Below are 20,994 nucleotides of genomic sequence, written 5' to 3'. Positions count from 1 at the left end.
AACATAACTATGCCTATGCTCGTCTACGTGAGCGTTTCTGTGCTGCATATCCCATAATGCACTAAACCCATCATCAGCCAGAAGCAAGCAGACAGGTAACACTAGCCACCAACAGAGATGGCCTTTATATAAGCACCAACCCGAGCAAATGAGGCCGTTCCGGTGGTGAAAAACAGTCACGTACTTTCTAAATCTCTCCGGGTCTCAGAGGGCCGCCGGCTGTCATGTCCGGCCGCACCTTTGACAGCGAACAACAGCTGGAGAGATTGCATTTTAAACCCTGCAAGACCACGCTTCTTTCTGCGCATCTCGTGAGATCTCTGCGCTTTCTCTTGTGTAATTAACCACGTCAAAGCCCGGCCTCCCGGCTGCTTATCTAGCAGCTCCGCCGGGACGCCGACAGGATTAGGATGATTTGTAGAGGAAGTAGAATGAGCTCGAGGGACGGCAGGCGTGACCTCTCAACACCCTGCCGATGCAAATGGAGGCCACCGGTGTGTTGGGTAACAGGGCTGACGGAGCGTGTAAGTGATGGCTGCTGTGGGACGCGGGGCACATCGCTGGGATCCAGGGCTCCGTTTTTTAGGTCTATGAATGAATTTAGCAGCTGTGTAAGGAACTCGGAGAGGAAACCAGAAATTAATTCAACATGTGTTGGGGTGTAAATTATTTGTAGGTTTAGTTGAGATGCGTCCAGAAACACATTCCTCTAACATCACCTCCACCATGTGTGGTGTTAAGAAACCAGCGGTCAATACCTGGAATTATGCTAAAGCTTAAGTCACTTTAACTAATCTATACTGTAATATAATACGTGACCGAGATAAAATAATATAAAATATTATAAAATAAAATATAAACCGAAATAATGCTCTGCAAAATAACTTACAACACAATGCAATAAAACAATTTACATACAATATATATATATATATATATATATTAAATGATATATGATAGTTTATATATCAGTATGACTAAATAAAATTAAATGTAAATATATTTTCCAAGTTATTTTATAATTTTATGTAAGATAAATAAGTAAGGTAAAAGAAAACAAATATGAGAATACAATATAGAATATACATACTACAATAAATGTTTACATTAATTCCAACAAAATACAATAAAACTAAATTCAAACTTTGACGAAACTTTATGGTCAGACTTTACCGCCATGTTGAAATCCTAACATCATTTCTTTACTAGCTCTATCATATAGAGGATTAAAATGAAACAGATAAACTGTACAGAAGATCATTTTCTGATATTTTACCCAAAAGCATGTAAAGAAACAAGATTTCACTGGAAATGAGCCCAGACTGATAAAAAGAAATCAGATTTATGTCACAGTCGATAAGCTTTCTCTGCTTCTGTAAATGCCTCATTAAATATTTACGATTTGTGAAAAATGGCTTCTCTAAATCGAAATGGCAAGCGAAGAGGTAAACACCATAAAAGTGTGCCGGTAAACAAATAAATGGTTTCAGATGTGCAGATCTCTTTAAGACTCCTTCACTAACAAGAGGAACCAATCATCGGCTCTGAAATGTTGAATGTTTTTAAACACTATATTACTATTACATTAATTCAAACAAATATCTGCTTTTTCTGTAGTCAATATGACCATGTAAATGTTCAAAAACAAAGCTCATGATGCGTGAATCAAAATGTCTTATCTTATGATTACAGCCAATCAGAAGATGTTTGATGGTTTAGCATGCAGATGTGAGAGGTGGGGCGGAGCTACAGAGTGTGACATCATAAAAACACAGACAAAGCCATGTGTAAAACATCCCGTTGCGTGTTACGGTCAGTAGAGACGGAATCGCTCATTTGCATGAAGGATAAACTTATGTCCTGTACTTCATTGTTTCAAATGACAGCGTGAATATGAGACAAAGTGCACATTAGTGGCGTCTGAAGCTCAGAATGAAAATCGATATAAACAAAAGCTCATGTGGACGATTCAATAAACCTGCGCTTCAGTTGTGGACAAATCTGCAATTAAATTAACCAGAAATGTTGAAAAAGTGAAGTGATTTCCATGCGGAAGCCTAAAAAACAGAAGCTGATTGTATTTAAACAGCTTGTTAAAGTGTGAGTGCTTTAAATAAACACAAAAACTGCTCGACTATTCAAGCTTTCAAAGAACAACATGGCGATTTCAAACCTGATGTTTCATCTCCCGTTCCTCTTAAAGTTTTCATGTTTTATTGAAACTACATACATGTCATCAAATTAGGAGAAACTGAAGAAACGGATGTGAACAAGCTGTCAACAGTGACTTTATGTACGTGACGTGGAATAATGCACACGTGTCACATGCATGCCAAAGAAAGACTTGTGAATATTAGACATGAATCAATATATTGGCCAATAATCGGTCTCGGACGCAAATTTTCACAATATCCGCTATCCTGGAAATCAAAAGAGTACAGGAAAATTAGCTACACATTCAAAAAATTATTTTTTACAGATTTCCCAGGGAAGATTAAAAACAGAATTTTACTGTTTTGTTCGACGGAATGTACTTTTGAAAAACAATAAAAGCGTAAAATTACAGGAAAAGAACGCAAATTTACAAGAAAACAGGGAACAAAAAGCGTTTTAAATATTTTAGGGAAAACCCGTTATTTTACAGTTTTTTTGGTGGGGCTTGCAGCTGCCAGAAAATGTCCCTTTTTTACAAGATTTATTTTTACAGTTTATTTTTTTTTAAATACGGTAAAAAAAAAAAGAAACTCCTCAGTGGCAAGGCACCGGGGTGGATGAGATTCGCCCTGAGTACCTCAAGTCTCTGGATGTTGTGGGGCTGTCTTGGCTGACACACCTCTGCAGCATCGCGTGGCGGTCGGGGACAGTGCCTCTGGGATGGCAGACCGGGGTGGTGGTCCCTCTTTTTAAGAAGGGGGACCGGAGGGTGTGTTCCAACTACAGGGGGATCACACTTCTCAGCCTTCCCGGGAAAGTCTATGCCAGGGTACTGGAGAGGAGAATACGGCCTATAGTAGAACCTCGGATTCAGGAGGAACAGTGTGGTTTTCGTCCAGGCCGTGGAACGCTGGACCAGCTCTACACCCTCTACAGGGTGCTGGAGGGTTCATGGGAGTTTGCTCAACCAATCCACATGTGTTTTGTGGATTTGGAGAAGGCATTCGACTGTGTCCCTCGTGGCATCCTGTGGAGGGTGCTTCGGGAGTATGGGGTCTGTGGTCCTTTACTAAGGGCTGTCAGGTCCCTGTACGGCCGAAGCAGGAGCTTGATTCGCATTGCCGGCAGTAAGTCAACTTGTTTCCAGTGCATGTCGGACTCCGGCAGGGCTGCCCTTTGTCGCCGGTTCTGTTCGTAATTTTTATGGACAGAATTTCTAGGCGCAGCCAGGGGCCGGAGGGTGTCAGGTTTGGGGGCCACACGATCTCGTCTCTGCTATTTGCGGATGATGTTGTCGTGTTGGCCCCTTCAAACCAGGACCTTCAGCATGCACTGGGACGGTTTACAGCAGAGTGTGAAGCGGCTGGAATGAAAATCAGTTCCTCCAAATCCGAGGCCATGGTCCTCAGTCGGAATAGGGTGGCTTGCCCACTTCAGGTTGGTGGAGAGTTCCTTCCTCAAGTGGAGGAGTTTAAGTACCTCGGGGTCTTGTTCACGAGTGAGGGAAGGATGGAACGGGAGATTGACAGACGGAACGGTGCAGCTTCTGCAGTAATGCGGTCGATGTACCGGTCCGTCGTGGTGAAGAAAGAGCTGAGCCGCAAGGCGAAGCTCTCAATTTACCGGTCAATCTACGTTCCCACTTTCACCTATGGTCATGAGCTTTGGGTCATGACCGAAAGGACAAGATCCCGGATACAGGCGGCTGAAATGAGCTTCCTCCGCAGGGTGGCTGGGCGATCCCTTAGAGATAGGTTGAGAAGCTCGGTCACCCGGGAGGAGCTCGGAGTAGAGCCACTGCTCCTCCACATCGAGAGGGGTCAGCTGAGGTGGCTTGGGCATCTGTTACGGATGCCTACTGGACGCCTTCCCCGGAAGGTGTTCCGGGCCCGTCCGACCGGGAGGAGACCCCGCGGAAGACCTAGGACACGCTGGTGGGACTATGTCTCCCGGCTGGCCTGGGAACGCCTCGGTGTCCCCCCGGAAGAGCTGGAGGAATTGTCTAGGGTGAGGGATGTCTGGGCATCTCTGCTTAGACTGCTGCCCCCGCGACCCGGCCCCGGATAAGCGGTAGAAAATGGATGGATGGATGGTAAAAAAACGACAAAATTACAGAAAAAGACATCAAATTTACAAGAAAATTTTTATTTTTTTTATACGGTATGTATATCCTCATAGCCTGTCCTAAATTATTTACAGGAAAACAAATATTTTACGGTATATTTCAGTTTTTTCCAGTGTACAGAACATTTCCGGGTTCTTTACAGATTTATTTTTCAGTGTATCAGTTGAAAATGCACTAACTCAATCTAGCCAATCCAAAAACTCCTGGACACAATGCACCTAAACCGGAGGATAAAGATTGAATCTTTGTTGATTTCTGCATGCGTAATGATAATCCAGTAAAGTGTGATGTGCAGGAGACAGCGCTCACGTCTCATTGTTTATAGATGTACTGGACTCCAGATGGTCCATCTCTTGTGTCCTGAACACAAGGTCGTGTAGCGCTGATGGACTGAAGACAGCTGTCTGGCCCATATTTACCCACACGGGACATACAGAGTTATCAATAGAGTAAAGGTCGTACTGAGCATCGGTGTGTCCTCTGTGTGTACAAACACCATCAGCACATCACTACGTCAACATTCACTCCTGCCAACCTCACAACGTCAACTATTCAAAATTCAAGCCATCGACTTCACATCACGAGAGGTTTCATTAATATGTGAGGGAGACTAAAATACAAGTACATGATCTTGTCGTAGTGCACTAAAATACAGATCAATTCATATTTATTTCAATCTTGAACTGGACTTCACTAAACAAACATCACTGTACCGTGATATCCAAATATATACACACACCACGACACTCTCTCTCTCTGTCTCTCTCTGTCTCTCTCTGTCTCTCTCTCTCTCTCTCTCTCTCTCTCTCTCTGTCTCTCTGTCTCTCTGTCTCTCTCTCTCTCTCTCTCTCTCTCTCTCTCTCTCTCTCTCTCTCTCTCTCTCTCTATCTCTCTCTCTCTCTCTCTCTCTCTGTCTCTCTATCTCTCTATCTCTCTCTCTGTCTCTCTCTCTGTCTCTCTCTATGTCTCTCTCTCTGTCTCTCTCTCTCTCCTCTCTCTCTCTCTCTCTCTCTCTCTCTCTCTCTCTGTCTCTCTCTATGTCTCTCTCTCTGTCTCTCTCTCTGTCTCTCTCTCTGTCTCTCTCTCTGTCTCTCTCTCTGTCTCTCTCTCTGTCTCTCTCTATGTCTCTCTCTCTGTCTCTCTCTCTGTCTCTCTCTCTGTCTCTCTCTCTGTCTCTCTCTCTGTCTCTCTCTCTGTCTCTCTCTCTGTCTCTCTCTCTGTCTCTCTCTCTCTCTCTCTCTCTGTCTCTTTCTCTACATCTGTATCCATCATCACTTCAGCTGTAAGAGTCAATTGAAGTCCGTACAGACCCAGTTATCTCTGCTGCACTAACATGATTTTGGACGGCGCTCTCTGGAACCGAAGCCAATGTTCTGTCACCGTGGACGACTGTGGAATGGCCCAGCTGCCAATCAGAATCCTGCATCTGCCATCCTGCAGCCGTTGCCAGGTCAGCGTCTCTGGCACACTGGTGCTCACTTGATGAAACTCAATAAAATTGATCCAGAATAAATGAACAGGAGTGAAGATCCACAGAAGGACCTGTGTCGTGTGAGATACTGTAGCTGTCTTCATGTTTATCTGTCTCTGTCACTCCAGGGTTTATACTGTCTCATGACATCACTTATACTGTACGTCTCTCTTAAAGAACCAATACACGTATGCATACAACACAAATGTGCACTTTTACTATAACCATTGACAAAAATGTATCATTATTATAATTTTATAGCTCAGCATAGTGAGATGTAGGGTAGTATAGTGTAGTGTTATGTTGTGTAGTATAGTATGGTATAGCACAGTATAGTTTAGTAAGGTGTAGTGTACTATATAAACGCATTTAGCATTTACGCATATGTATCCAAAGCGACTTACATTGCATTATCCTATACATTTGTTTCGAAGTATGTGCACTTCGGCTTCTCCTACACGAAAGTAAAGACAACAATCTATTTAATATCTGAAGATTTGGCCTTTTTTATGTTAGTTTAAACATGTTTTTGATTAAACGTCACACACTGTCGTGGTCTCAGGTGCATGGCTTTGGTATCGCCGTCTCCATGGAGACCACACACGGATCAAACAGTGATGCTGTGTGATTGAGCTGGATAATGAACTCGATCAATATGATTGGGATTGACCTTGGTAAAGCCACAGCCATCACTCATGTATCTCCGTTTCACTCGACGCAGAATTAAAAGCCCTTTAGTGAACTTTGAGAATAAGCCCTAGGAAGTGCTCCAAACGGCTCTAAATACTAACTAGCACTCTGCATCCCAGACGCGGGAAAACTAGCGCTGTTTTGGCTTCAGGTCTGACACGCTCTGACATCTTAATAGCCTTTCTCTGTGTGCGTTCGTGCATTTCAGACGCACCGCAAATGAAGATTTGTTTGGATCTGCGTGTGGTGTCAGTGATGCGGGAGGGGGCATGTTTTCACCATCTAATGCCTTGAACCTGAAATGGGCGGGTATCAATAATTCACAAGCAAACAGCAGGCAGTAAAGTCAATGAATAGTAAATAATTCAATCTATGGGAAAGAGAGTTTCACTGCTCAGTATTTCAATGCAGAAACACCGGAGTAAGAAAGGTTACCCACCGACGGCTTGATTTGGAACGGCGTGTAATAATGGAAAGACAGACACTGTTGTGTTCGGTCACAGCAGACAATGTAAACCGCACAACACTGTTCTCCACATACAATGGTTTTTTTACGGGGGTTTTATTCAAGGTTAAACATGCAATCAATACTCCCAATATTAATACCAGAAACAAAACACCAACCCAGAGAATTAAAATCTAAATGAAGCAAATGATATATGTTAAAGTGTACAGAGCCCGACACATGAGGTCAAAAGTAAACTACGCACACGGTTTACAACTTTGTTCACTAAATGTAATAAATCGCACACATGATTTACTAATTTATGAGCAGAATTTATACATTTGTTCCCTCAATTTATAAATTGTGGGCTCGATTTAGTCATACCACCTTTCTATAAAATTAAGGAAAATGTGGTTCGATGTTTCATTGGCTGAACAACTGACGCTTTATAAAAACAATTAAAGAAAGCACAAAGAGCCCATAATTATGAAACGTAAAAATTGTAAATCATCGGTATGTAAACCATCACACCGAGCTGAGCCCGTTAATTTACTGTACGTACCAAAAGTCTTATCTATAGACGCTCTATTTTAATTCATTTGAGTTCAAGTTAATTTGTACCATTATTTTACTGAATAATAATTGTATTGTTTAAACAATTTGTTGAATGGGTCCTGCAGTTCGATCGCAAAGAGTTCAGGGAGCAATATATATATATAAAGGTTGAGGGTATACAGTTATTCCTTAAATAGTTTTCATTCATGTGAAATTAACTATTTGATTTACTCTGAATGATGTCATATCCTGTACTGTAAAACAGATCACGTGATCACGTAAAAGTTATGGGACTGAACTGAAGTGGTCATGAGGTGCTTTTGTCCAGGTCTGGAGTTAAATCGATGCTTCCTCACAGGGCCAAGAGTCTTCATTCCAATGAAGGAAATTGATTGGGTCACATTTTCATTTACATATAAATGGGAAGCCTTATCGGACCGTCCACTTGTGCGAGTTTCCTGACAGCTTGAACTTTCTCCAACTCGTCTTCAGTTCACAGAACAAACTGCGATACATGTACCAAATAATAAATGATCCTGTTATTGTGCCAAAAATCACACCGATTTTGTGAACGGGCTAAAGAGTGAAGAAAACTCTGTCAATAGGTGCTCAAAACTAATTTCTTCCATTCAGTTTAAAAGAGTTACATTGTATAACACATGATGAATTTCCGATCATTACATAATGTGTCAAATAAATGCATACGCTACATCACTGTCTGATCTCCCGCGGTGATAAACACACACACAACGTGTAAATACTCATCTTTTCATCCTCATACTACGCATCAAGTAAAAGATGTGAATTACACGTCAATTCCAGCACAGAGGTCAACAGAGACGACCTCAACCGCCGCTCGGCCTGCTGGGAACTCTTGCGGCCCAACACCACAGAAAGATGAAGATCACACATATTCAAACCCTCTGAAGTCCGATGTGCATGAAGAAAGAAACTGAGACATAAAGAAACTCGCAAAAATAAGAAGTCGTGACGTGCACAGATACAATATGACCTGAATGGTGATTTGTTGTAAAAAATAAAATAAGTGGCACTGAATATAATTGTGAAAATTGTTACCTTAAGGAAATGGCTCTTTTCTTCAAATTGTTTCGTCTTCTTAGGATATCACTTTATGAAAGGCTTTCTAATGCGCCCCAGTCAATTTCAAATGAAAACAGACTTATTAAAACGCATTCATCTGCCCATGTTATTTCAATGATAAAAGCCTGCCGTCGTAATTTCCCCATCCAAACATAATAACAAGAGAAAACACGGAGCATATAATCTAACTGGGCTGTGTGAAAACTCTCTGAATCCACCGTTCAGTTCTGGATCTGAAATATGTTTTCCAGTCTGCACGCCCGGTAAAAGTCCTGTGTTTCTGCTAGGAAATGCCTCGCAGTAATATAACGGGTTGGGAATGACTTCATACTCCAAACAGCATCTTTAAAAAGATGTCAAGATTAAAATCGGTGTAAGAAGAGCGACAGTAAAGTTTACATTACAAGAAGAGATCTTCAACAGAGAAGACAATTGTATTCTTTAGCACAATGAGACGCTGTCATTCATGAGATGCTCTGGGCAAAGCAAAGCAAAGCAGACACACACAAGTATGATATACGTGGGCAAGACATTCTGATTCAACTATGTTAATACATTTTTTTATTACAGTTTTTTTTACAGTCCACACATTCAAGTACGAGTCTCTCCGTGTCCAAATTACCACTGATATCATTTCTATCAACACTCGTGGAAGAGGTTCCATCACATAACCTCATTTAAACCATATTCCATATGACCATATTCATCTATTTCAAAAGCAGACTGCGTTCTCTCTGAATCATTCATCAAGGCTCAGATTGCTCTCCGGACATCATGTGCCTGGAGTCCCACAGCAAGATTTCTCTGAGGACCGGTGACTTCACGTTCAAATTCCCAGCAAATGTCCTCTACGTGTTCCAGTTAGCGACATCATTACAGAGAACACCGTGTGGTGTTATCAGAGAGGACACAGGTCGACCAATGATTCAGACTCCATATAGAAAACCTGCTCCTCTTTTCCTCCATACCGCAAGATATTTCAATCAGGAACATAACAAGGAACCTTGAAGAAATAAACCTACAGCCTCGTCGTCCAAGAGAAGAGACATGTTTCAATGTCCCCGTTTAACAAATCTGATCGTGTGACAAAAAGTACCAGGGGGTGATTATGCACGAATTCATATGATGTGAATCTCACTAAATCGAGGTCCACACTTAAACCAGCTGAAGCACACCGTACAAAAAAACATCTGAATGAGATCCTACGAATTAGCCTCTGATTAGCATAAATGAATTGCCAATGAAATGTATTTCAACACGGCTATAAGCCATTATGAGATTTCTCCTGTAAAAAAGCACCAGAACATGTCAGACTGTCTCGAAATGGATTTGCTCTTTTTTAACAGTAAAGAGGGGAACGCGATCTATTGAAGCCGTCGCTGCAGGACCATCAGACCGTCGGGACGCCGCTTCAGAACGCTAAAACATCATTGATTTTGCCAGAGGATGGAACGGCTTCAGCAGAAATGTGAACACGTTAAGGCTGAAAATGGATTTTTAAATATGTTTCCATTGATTTTTGGTCTCTAAGTGTTCCGTTGTGACGTGTTTTTTGCACAAAGGTGGGATTTGAAAAGAAGCATAAACGTATTTCCTTCAATTGTATTAATCAAACAAAGGCATTAAAGTGTGAGTCAGCGTTTCCAGCTTCTACCCTGTTCCGTACTGAGACTGCTAACACCATTATAATCACATAAACAAATCGTTCAATGAACGTCACAACATGTGGCGCTACGCTTACACTTCTCCTGAAATCTGTGCTGAAACATTAAAGATTTCTCCTCCGTTTACACCATTCCTTCAACGTTCTAATGAAATCACGAAAAACACCGAGCACAGAAGATAACACACTGCGTTACAGCCTAATTATATTTTACATTAAGAAGCAACAAACTGATTTATGTGCCGGTAAACAGATGACAACATATGAAACTCTTAATAGTTTCACAAACTTCACTCAAACACCACTGACTGTGATTGACGGTCACACAGCAATGACGAAATAAAGAGCAAAATATATCTGGATACTTGACAAATAATGGTGTAAAAGGGCAATTCTGTGAAAATGTCAACCTTACCATGAAGAAATTAAGGTTTTACCAAGGGTTTTACAATGGAAACAGCACAGATATCAACATTTGGTTGTTTAAATACCCATGTGAGATCTCTCTTCAAGTTGATTTATTTTTACTGCATGATTTCCCATAGTCAGGTAAGAGCCATTTTCATGATTATCACATCCGCTATATATTCCTCATAAAATAAAAATAAAGTAACTATTTGATGTTCTACAAAGAGGCATCACTTCTGCTTTCATTTGGGTATTATTGCTTCAAGATTGTGCATTTGATTTCATAGAAATCCTACAAAGTGTGATGTCTCCAAAGACGCGTCCTTATTTTGTCAAATCCATTACGCATGTTTATTTCCCTTTTTTAAAATAAAAAACTTGGGCATATACTGACATTGTTGTTAAGACTCTATCAACAAGGGTTTACTAAAACGTAAACAGATGGTTCAATATATTCATAACAAATAGATTCTATGAGCATTGTTGTGTCACGTCCATAACCCTGAAAAAAGCACATTACACAAGAAAACTAACAATGAAAATAAATCTCTTTCATGATATTTTATATTATAAATAAATCAATACTTAAATACTGTTTATATATTTGTGTATATATAAAACTATTATTTTAAGATTTATTTTAAAATTCATTTCTTAAATCTATCTTCATTTTTTTAGTTGCAGATCAGATATTAAATGAACATTCAAAAGTAGCCATTGGAAAAGTTGACTTTCAAAATGCACAACTTGATAGCAAATGTGACAAAAAACAAATCAGAAAAATTGAGAAAAGTGTAAATATGGCAAATTTGGTCGTGTTAAGCTATCAATGATCCAGTACCAAAAATGTCCAGATTCTTTCCAGAATAAAGTGAGATGCTTACCAAAAGCAACGTCTTGTAAAGCAAATATTTTGTAGTTGACTATAACGACAAACACACAGATTCAGTTTTGTGCAGATCTGTGTGAGATCAGTTCCGCAACCAAATCCATATTTTTCTGTTCAGAAAATATCAAACCTCAATGACGGTCCTAAGAAACGGGTTCAGACTGACTGTGTATCATGTGATTTCTTACTTGATTGATGTGCTTGAGTTTATCGATGACTTGACTGATCACCGGATCCACCTCCTTCACTTTCACTTCCGGGTTTTCTGCTTGAGCTTTAATCCCGTTGCCAACGACTCGGAGAGTGTAGCTGAAAGACAACAGAGAGGATCGGTCACTGTGAGTGAAGAACGCCTACAACAAAAGACCAAAGCATAAAGACCAGAGACAAGACGAATAACTCAAAAGCAAAGTCTGTGAGCTAAGAGACGGATTAGAGTTTATGTGAAGAGAAGAGAATAGATGTGCTGGTGATAAGATGCACCAGTGCAGAGAAAAACCTGCTGACAAATGACATGAAACATTACAATTCTTTATGGGTGAATACATTTTACACCATCGGTAAAACCAGCCGCGTCTCACCTTGAGGAGGACATAAAAAGTAAAGTCTTCAAACAGATGGGGAAAACGTATAAATGAATAAAAAAATCTGTGTCCCGGTAATCGGATGAGTCTTGTTTATAGCCAATAAACAATATCTTTATGCCAAAAAACGCCATAAACATGCAAGAACGCAGACCTCTCCGTCTGTAGAAAACACTTCCATGAGTTATATAATATTAACAAGTGTGAGTCACTAGTATTCAAAAACATTTGATAGTAAAACCTACTACATCGTAAAACATATTTGTGTCTCTAAAGAGGTAAAAAAAGACACGTCATAAGTCATTATACAGTCAAGTATATAATATATATATGTTATGCAAGTTGCTTCCTTGTGCTTTCATATATTTATTTGTTTTGTTTACATAAAACACACAGACAATAAAGAACAAATAATAATAATAATATAGAAATCACAAAAACAGGAAAAGTATACAATATATTATAGAATAGAAAGCGATTAATGTCAAGGTTACTACCAGTATACACAAATAACCAATAATAATAATAATAATAATAATAGTAAATCAGTACTGCAGACGTGAGTTTCAAAATCAAGTCCAAATAATGAAAAACTAAACTTGAGGATGGAATACAAAACTTTTCTCTCTTTATTTACTAGACACGACGTGATGTTTTAAGGCTGTGTGATAATAATTCAGTAACTAAGTAATAAGTTTCTTTAATGTAATGACTTTTCCCTTTAAAAAGTAAAGTAAGGGATTACTCTCATTTCTTCTATAATTGAATTACAGCTACTTATGATGTAACTGAACTAAATACTGTGTAATGTAAACAATAGTGGAAATGACATAAAAATGATAAGTCTAACTTTAAAATGTATGCGTCTCACATTTGTATACTTTGGTCAGTTCATAAGAATAATTAATGAAGTTATTTATTTGAATGAATTAAATAAGCCATTTCATGTCCGTCCTTGAATCAATTGTAGTCGAGGTTGATGTAGGATATATCAGGTAATAAAGTCTTTAAATACATTTATGAGAGAGCACATTGTAAATTAATCTAAATACCCCATTGAATATGCACTTGCCCAACACTGCATGTTAGATATATAACTATACTGTATATGTGATGCCGAGACGCTGGTGGTTTCATCTTTTATATGTCAGGCAGCCGGAGAACCGGCACACTTGAGCCGTGAGTCTGTCTGGAGACAAAAAGCTCCTCACAGGAGAAGTGAGCTCTCGTCTCCTCTGCTTTGATTCCAGCTTAAGACATAAAGAGGCGTCTTAGCTCACTGCTGTCACTTAAACATTCTAGCACCTTCCAACGCTCTCGCTCGTGACAGGCCTCTCCGAGCCAGACGCGCACCTTCAGCGGAATATAAATGCTCTGGAAATAAACACTTTGCTCCTTCTGCGTTTTGTGTGCGGAAAATGCAAGACAGAAATAAACAAATTCAGCGTTTTACTTATTTCTCAAACCTTCGTAAACATACAAAAAACGACGGTGGCAGGTGCAGCCTTAAAAAAGTCAGCCGTTGCATGAATCCCTTGAAGTATCTACAGTATGATCATAGTCGGCATCTTCTCAATATAAGATATCGATACATGTAGACAACCAAAGCAGATGAATGTCTGTGAAACACAGCATTGATCATTGTTCAGTCTGTGAAGCACATAAACGCTTCAAAGGCCTTGCTTTCATTTAACACACAACTGTGGTCGGGCGACGCTGAACTAACGGCACACGGGTCACTTGTAAACATGATTTAAAATGCGCTGGAGAAAATCCGCCTTCAAAAAACACAACTCCACCTACAACGGAGAACAAAGATCACTCGCTTCATTTAAAACTCATCCTTCACCGTGTCTCCGTCGCTTCTCTGTCCACATCCCACCAATGTTCCATAAAACACTCACCTAACAAAAAGTCACGCAGGGTACCAAGGAGCAGATTTTAAAAGGTGTCGAGTGATCAAATAAAAACCAGTGCGAATCGGAGTCAAGCTTGAAAGAGAGATGGACAGACTGACATCTGATCTTGTGCTGTACATGTCTATCATGACCACATCATCAACATGTTTCTGAAACTCTCTCTGAAGGATGGGTCTATGTGGGCGTTTAATCACACTAGCAGGATTCTGTTTTTCAAGAGATTAATTATGAAACTTTATAAATTTACTCAACAGCAATGCACTGCATCTGAAGCGCACACTTCACGAGAAACAGAACTGTGATGCTTACTATCAGAGACATACAGTTTCAGAACGAAAAATCATTACATCTGCCTCAAAAACACAGATTTGCAATAAAAAAACGGATTGGTTGAGCCACATTGCAAAATACCATTGCCATTAAGGCCACAGGGCTTTCCGACTCATTTAGTAACCTTTTATTTCCAAAATAAGCAATATGTGACAAATCTAGACATTCTGGACAAAGCTCAACTTCGACGGTAGAACAAATGGTTTTATCATATACAGTTGATGTCTAAGATTTGGTCTCGAAACAGAAAATGTGTAAAGTTGAACATTTCACTATATTGCAACTAGTCACGGTATCAGATTTTCACTTCACGGTTATCATAGAAACTGCCGTTCGCTGTTGCGGTATTATCACGGTATCCACTTCGCTGTTTGCGATACATTAAAGATGGGGTTAAATGCTATTTCTTGCATTCTGACTTCTTTACACTGTTAAACGTATTGGCTTCAAGCATAAAGTCAAAACTGACCAATGATATACATTTTCGAAATGGGCACGCTTTGTTCTATACTAACTTTCCGCCATCTGCGGGATTGTTCACCAACAGTCTCGTAAAGCGGAAGAAGCAAAGGAAGTTGGTTTGCAGACCGTCAAAAAAACTACAAAAGAAGAAATGCGGAAAACGTCATTCAAAACAGCATGTGGATGAACTTTGCTATCAAGTCTCGGAATTTGTTTTGAAAAGCTGATAAATGTTTCTTAAATTAAGCAAATTGTGTATATTTGCTGTTAATCTGCATTACAGTGACAATATTTAACAAATTGTTTATTTAATAAGATCATTATACAGTTAAATAATAATAAAAATTGATATTAAATAGTTACTAGCCAACACAAAAGTCAAATGAAACGGTCTATCAGCGTGTGCAGAATTATTTACAATAATATCATATGTCTAGAACTACTGTAACACGTTATCTATCATCAGGGTTTTGAATATCACTATGCATATGAATATGCTAAATAGCATATGACATCATCAATAGTTAAAAATTCACCATCCACAACATCAGACTGACATCAAATGAACTCCATATTAAGACGGAGAGTTGCTTGGCAACGGTAAAGGGCCCCGAGTTGTTTTTCACCTTTTCAAACACTAACTACAACAGCATGTGTCGGTACAGTAATTGTCGATCATTTTGATCATATCGTTACTGACATTTGACGAAAGCTACAAGGTCACACATTGCAGACGTCGAGTTTCAGGTATGTCACGCTGTGCTCAAAAACAGCCTGTAATCGCGGTAAAACCGCAGTAATGTGAAGCCTCGAGTGGATTCTTGTTTAAATACCCCTCTTACACATGAGGCCGGCAGAAGGTTCACAATGGAGGAGGGCAATATCAGCTTCTGTTCAAAGAGGAGATGGATCCCAAAATCTGTGGCTTTGGCAAAGAGATTTGACGGTGTTTCATCACCTGCCTGCAGGACCGAAGTTTTATTTTCATTTCACAGCTGAGACGCACTAAGACTCCAGATGTGCCGAACATACTCTGCAGTAATACCTGTTCATCAGGGCATCATTTGGAACGGCGTCTCGTTTAACTTTTCAGATCTGTTCCTCATAATCCCGACATAATGATCTCGTGAACGGCTTTCTGCTAAAAGTGAATCGTCAGACAATTGTTTCCTCAATAAGGGAAATTACTCATTTGTATAAACAAACATTCTTCAATTTAAAGGGACAGTTCACCCAAAAATGAAAATTCTGGCATCATCTACTCATCCTCTCGTCATTCCGATCTGTGTGACTTTCTTTCTTCCTCAGAACACAAAAGAAGATATTTGAAGAATGCTGATAACCGAACAGCACTGGCACCCATTGACTTCTATTGTATGGACACAAAACCAATGCAAGTCAATGGCTGCCGTCACTTATGTTGTGTTCTGTGAAAGAAAGAAACTCAGGTTTGACATGACAAGAGGGCGATTCAATGGTGGCAGAATTGTCATTTTTGGAAGAACCATCCCTTTAATAAATATCAACATGTGCCCGTAATTCAGAACATAATCAGTGTTTATGGCGATTTACCCCAACAAAACACATTTCTATCATCATTTATTCTCCCTCATATAGTAGTAAACCTGTATATGACATTTTTCTCTGTGAAACACAATATATGGTATTTTCAGAAATGCGGTTTTATGATCATACAGTGGGGTTCACTGTTGCTTGGTCACTTCAAAACATCTTTTATGTTTTGCAGAAGAAAGAACCGCATACAGGTTTGACTAAATGATGACTTTTGGATAAACTGTCCCTTTAAGAGAAGGCCCCGCGCCACGTTCCCCACAGGTCTGCACTCCTCAACTCGACCACGAACCCACCTGTGATCTCCAATCATGACAGACTGCGAGCGGATCAGACCCACATCAGACCTTTTCTGTCCCGCTCATCATGACTGAAGATGATATAATAATGATTTGCGCTCATTTTGGCGAGGACGAAATCAAGCGAATCGCTCCAGCAGCTGTTTCCCCATCATCCCTTCTCATCTGTGACGTCTTGAGGGCCCCCCGGGACCCCTGAGGAAACACAGCAATCTAACTGTACCCGTGTTCGACTGCGTGAATTCAACAAGACAGAGATGTTAATTAAAATACATAACGGTTGAGATTGAGAGCAGCGGCTGTGAAAGGAAACGGGAAGTTAAAATGACGGGCGCTGAAGAAACCCGCCTCCTCCGTTAAGAAGCTTGACTGCCGCTCTGAATCTCATCGCCGCGTCCAAACAAACATGAATATATGCTGATTAAATACAGCGGCACGGCGGATCACGTTCACGATGTGACGAGGAAGGCCAGGACAAAGACGAAGCGCGCTGGTCCATTTAACCGCAACTTCTGCGTTCCAATCAATGAGAACCCCCGAGCCATAAACGTCTATTGATCTGTGCCAGAGGCAAACTGTGGCATTAGCCAACAGGCACGGGCGCTCGGTGGAGAAAGCTGTGGGCTTTCTGTGTATTTCAAAAGGTCAATATCCATCGTACATAATCCTCGCTCGGCTCTTCGCTCCGGCAACTCGAGTCGGCGACCCCTGGCAAAAGCGTCACCCGCTGTGAGTAAAGTACAGTACCTGAGCAGATATGGACCTGAAAAGACCAAAATCCTGACCTGGGGTCAGCAGATGTGTAGTAGCATTATATATCTTACTTATCCGTGTATATGTAATGCTTCTCGATTACAGTCGGACTCGGATAGAAACGTGTCAAGCGGCAAATGTTCTACATCAATATCATGAAAAAACGTGATGTGAAAATTGAGATCACAACCGATTTAAATATATCTGGTACAAATCACCATTTCAATTCATGGATATATATAAAAAATTAAAACACGTATATATTAATTTATTAGAATTTATATAATTATAAAATAATAATGTTTTTTTTGTTGTAAATGCTAAAAGATTATATATGTATATAATATATATGTGTAGTTAAACAATGCACACTTTTTCATTTTAAAATATATATCTTTTTGTTAGCATTTATAGTTTTATAAAAAGCTTCATAAAGGTGAACATTATAAAATTATTATTTTATAATTATTATAAATATTCACCACTTATATCCGTAGTTGAACACTAAGTGGTGAATAGTTATAAACAAATCTTTTCTAGGATTATAATAATTATAAAATAATAATTGTATAATTAAACACCTTAATGGATCTTTTTATAAAGCTATAAATGCAAAAAAGAAGAGTCTATAGTTTAACAATACTACAGGTATTGTTGTCAACCCACGGTTTGGTCAAATATGGACACGTTCCAACTTCCAAGAAGGATGTATCAACTAGGAGATGTAAGGAACGGTTGTGTCGCCATGAAATCAAAAATGGTTGGGTTTGTTAGACACCACTTTCACAGTAAGAAAGCCATTTCTACATTGAATTTCCAACCATAACGACTCCATCAATGATGATGTGTTATATAAGATTCCGGTCTTAGCACCCACATCCGCCTTCTGTAAATCAAAGGAGACAAAACAAATCCTAGAAGGTCCTGCTGACAGGTTTAGATGTAAAGCAGAACGGCAGAACGCAGTTATTTTCCTTGATCCCCTCGCAAATCACCGGCTCTTAGCGAGTACAAGCGAGGACACAAAGACACAGATATGATCAGAGTTTTCTGCACTTCTGTGGCCTTTCAGCTCAAGGAAATCTGCTTTTATTGATGTTGTTTTATCAGAAGCATCTCCTTGGCAATTTCCCAGTCCAATTACAAGCCTGCGAGATGTAAGTGTATTATACAGCGTCATAAACCTGAAGCGGTGATGCAGGAGAATGTAGATTAATAACTCTCTCTCTCTCTCAAGAGAATCGGCTTGATCAAATGATAAAACATCTCTATCATCACACCGCATCCGCTCTTTTATATCATCAAGGCCAAAATCTTCTTGTTCATCACTTTAGCGGGAAAATAAATTGTCTGCCAACAGAAAAGAATGAAAAGTGACTTAATTCACCAATAGAAAAGTGAATTCAATCGCAGAGGCCTAAAGTAAACTCTTCACAAACAGGATTTATGTTTGTGTCACATTTGCATGAAGCTCTTTTGTTATAAAAAATGGCAGAGATAAATATTTACTTTCAATAACACGACTTGCTTTAAAAGAGGCAGGTCTATTTCCAGAGGCAAACAAGCATCTCCACATCTCCAATAACACCTTGATTCTCATCTGACATCAATCGATGTGGAGTAAACAGCGGTGATTGCCTTTCCCCTCGCTCTTGTTTTCTCCTCAGTGTCATTCGTGCGCTTTGACCGGCCCGTCTTTAATTCGCTCTGTCAGAAATGTTTCATCATTCACCTTCCGCACACTTAAAGACTGCCGGTACGAGTCTGCGTGAACCGGTCTTGACTTTCCCAACAGAATGTCCTGCTGAGCCTCGTGTCAGAAACCGTCAGGTCATCGAGATCATCCGTGGCTTTTGCGAGCTAAAGGTGACTCATGCATGTCAATCACAACACCAACAGAAATCTACAGCTGACAGAAATCGCAACAGCTCATCGCGTGTGCCGAAAGACCCCCGTCGTGACGCGGCGTCGGTTTTCCAACTCGTGTTGTGCGTAATGAGCGCTTCAACAGACGCGGGGCGACGGGGTCTGACAGTCGTCGCCTCTTTAAAAAGCCCCGTGTGGATTGAACACGATTGTCATTGTCACGCGACATGAGCTCCCACCTGGAAAACAAAGCGCATACCGCACGTCGCATTCAGGCCCTATCGCAGCCAATCGGCCCCTCTCGCCTCACCGCTGCGTGCCCGCTATTTTGATTCTCATGCCCTCCTGCTCAGAGATTCGCACCACCCATATCGATTCCAAGTCAATTTTATAGTCCAGTGGTCCTGTGGCTCGACCGCCTGATTCCCCCCGTCTGCCGTCTGTATTTATGTTTCCACGTGGCATCTCAACGGACTCGTTTTCACGTGCAGAGCGGTTTCGGGGACTGGCCGTTACCATGGAAACACTCACGCAATTGCTCTTCATTACACACTGATCACCTCCTCTCTCTCTCTCAGGGCGGCTGGTGGGCCGGTGGAGTGGCTCGGTGGGCATGAGCGCATACTTTGACTAAATTTGCGACAACCTTGTTTATGCAAATGGAAAACAGCGAGAGACATGAAAACGTCTCGTTTCAGATCTGAAAGCTGAAATTCAAAAAATAAAAACGTTCCTTAAAAATTGTGTCATCATTTATTTCCCTTGAGTCTCGAGTGGATATTTCCAGAAATGTCTCGGTGGTTTTGTGTTCATGCAATGGAAGTCAATGGAGTTCAGTGTTGTTTGGTTATCCTCATTCTTTCAGATATCCTCTGCTGTGTTATGAAGAAACCCATCCAGGTTTGACATGACATCAGGATGAGCAGATGATGAATTCATTCTTATGTTTGGATGAACTGCCCCCTTAAAAAAGATTTCAAATAATATGCATTTCATGTTTCGGATGAAGTTTTTCTGTCAGGACTACAGTATATAACTGCAATGTGTATATTCAACCCTGTGAAATGCTCGATTCTGATCGGCTGAGATACAGTCACATAACCAAATAATCTTTCCACCCGTGTGTTTCCGTTTCGCAGCGCTTCATTCATTTCTCTAAGCTCAGATGGCTTTGGGGGTTTTTATTCAATCTCTCGTGACTCGCAGGCTGCTCCGGCTCCCTTTAAGATTCTTCAATATCATCCGAGTGCCCTCAGCAGGGTCCGTCTGTGTCTGGAAGACAGCACTCAAGACTTTCACCTCCTCGGGCTCGTGTACTTGAGCTCCTAACGCGTGCCGAGCTCCAGAGATCTTACAGGTCTTGTGTGAAATGAAACAGCTGTGATCTTCTGCAAACCCAAACCTTCTTCAGCCTCTCACTGTGAGAACATCACACGATTTACCAGAAAAATATAAAAACCAAGTGTTAATCGAATCTGTCGTATGACACTTTTAAACCCCTCAGAAGATCTCGACTCGAGGGTTCGAACACGTTTATGTTCGTTTAAACTGCTCTTCCAGCATCCAAACACAAATAAAACATAAAACTCGTCCGAAGATATAACAAACTTAATAGTTCACCCAAAAATGACCATTCTATCATAAACGTCTCAAACTTATGCCGTCACATTTTTTATATTAAAGGGATATTTCAGTGGCAAAACAAAAT

General features: G+C 40.3%; 1 protein-coding gene across 2 annotated transcripts in view; it reads right to left on the bottom strand.

Annotated features, from left to right (window-relative positions):
- gpc5a (glypican 5a) overlaps positions 1-20,994 on the bottom strand; it is a 101,131-nt gene that overhangs the window by 36,949 nt on the left and 43,188 nt on the right. For both annotated transcript variants that reach the window (XR_013787082.1, XM_079463355.1), the window contains exon 6: positions 11,690-11,810. Coding sequence is in view for 1 of the 2 variants with exons in the window: in XM_079463355.1 (XP_079319481.1) it covers positions 11,690-11,810 (121 nt within the window). In the remaining variant the exon portion in view is untranslated. The remainder of the gene's footprint in view (positions 1-11,689; positions 11,811-20,994) is intronic.

The sequence above is a fragment of the Barbatula barbatula genome (genome assembly GCF_947034865.1).
Source record: "Barbatula barbatula genome assembly, chromosome: 8".
NCBI classification, from domain to species: Eukaryota; Metazoa; Chordata; class Actinopteri; order Cypriniformes; family Nemacheilidae; genus Barbatula; species Barbatula barbatula.
This window is presented reverse-complemented; position numbering and strand designations above follow the sequence as displayed.